Below are 337 nucleotides of genomic sequence, written 5' to 3'. Positions count from 1 at the left end.
GTATGACTTGCTGCAACTCATCTTGCTCCACATTTTTATGCATTTCCTCAGCAGCTGGCATCGATGGGAGTTGTCCACGCCCTTCTTCCACCTCAGATTTAGGTCCTACAACCTCTGAGGCTTCTTCCACTGCTCCAACTTCCTCAGAACTTTCCAAATTCAGAGTTGTCTGCACAGAGCCTGTTCTAGAAGGAGCAGTTTGCGTTAGGGCCACTGATGCTCGGAATACTTTCTTACTTGCCACGAACTTGGTTTTGGGTTTGCCCACTGAGTCACTAGAAGGTACTCCAGTTCTCCTATTAGCATGAGAAGGACCAGAACATACAGAGGATGACTC

The 337-nt window shown here is 47.8% G+C and overlaps 1 protein-coding gene across 1 annotated transcript; it reads right to left on the bottom strand.

Annotated features, from left to right (window-relative positions):
* Nucleotides 1–7: 7 nt before the first annotated feature.
* Nucleotides 8–334, bottom strand: LOC103582760 (sperm-specific antigen 2 homolog; the record flags this gene model as incomplete). The annotated part of the gene is made up of 1 exon (XM_008564271.1): nt 8–334. A coding segment is annotated over one exon (327 nt), but the record flags the coding sequence as incomplete, so codon positions are not given.
* Nucleotides 335–337: the final 3 nt, after the last annotated feature.

This window comes from Galeopterus variegatus, unplaced genomic scaffold, assembly GCF_000696425.1.
Source record: "Galeopterus variegatus unplaced genomic scaffold, G_variegatus-3.0.2 Scaffold17763, whole genome shotgun sequence".
NCBI classification, from domain to species: domain Eukaryota; kingdom Metazoa; phylum Chordata; class Mammalia; order Dermoptera; family Cynocephalidae; genus Galeopterus; species Galeopterus variegatus.
This window is presented reverse-complemented; position numbering and strand designations above follow the sequence as displayed.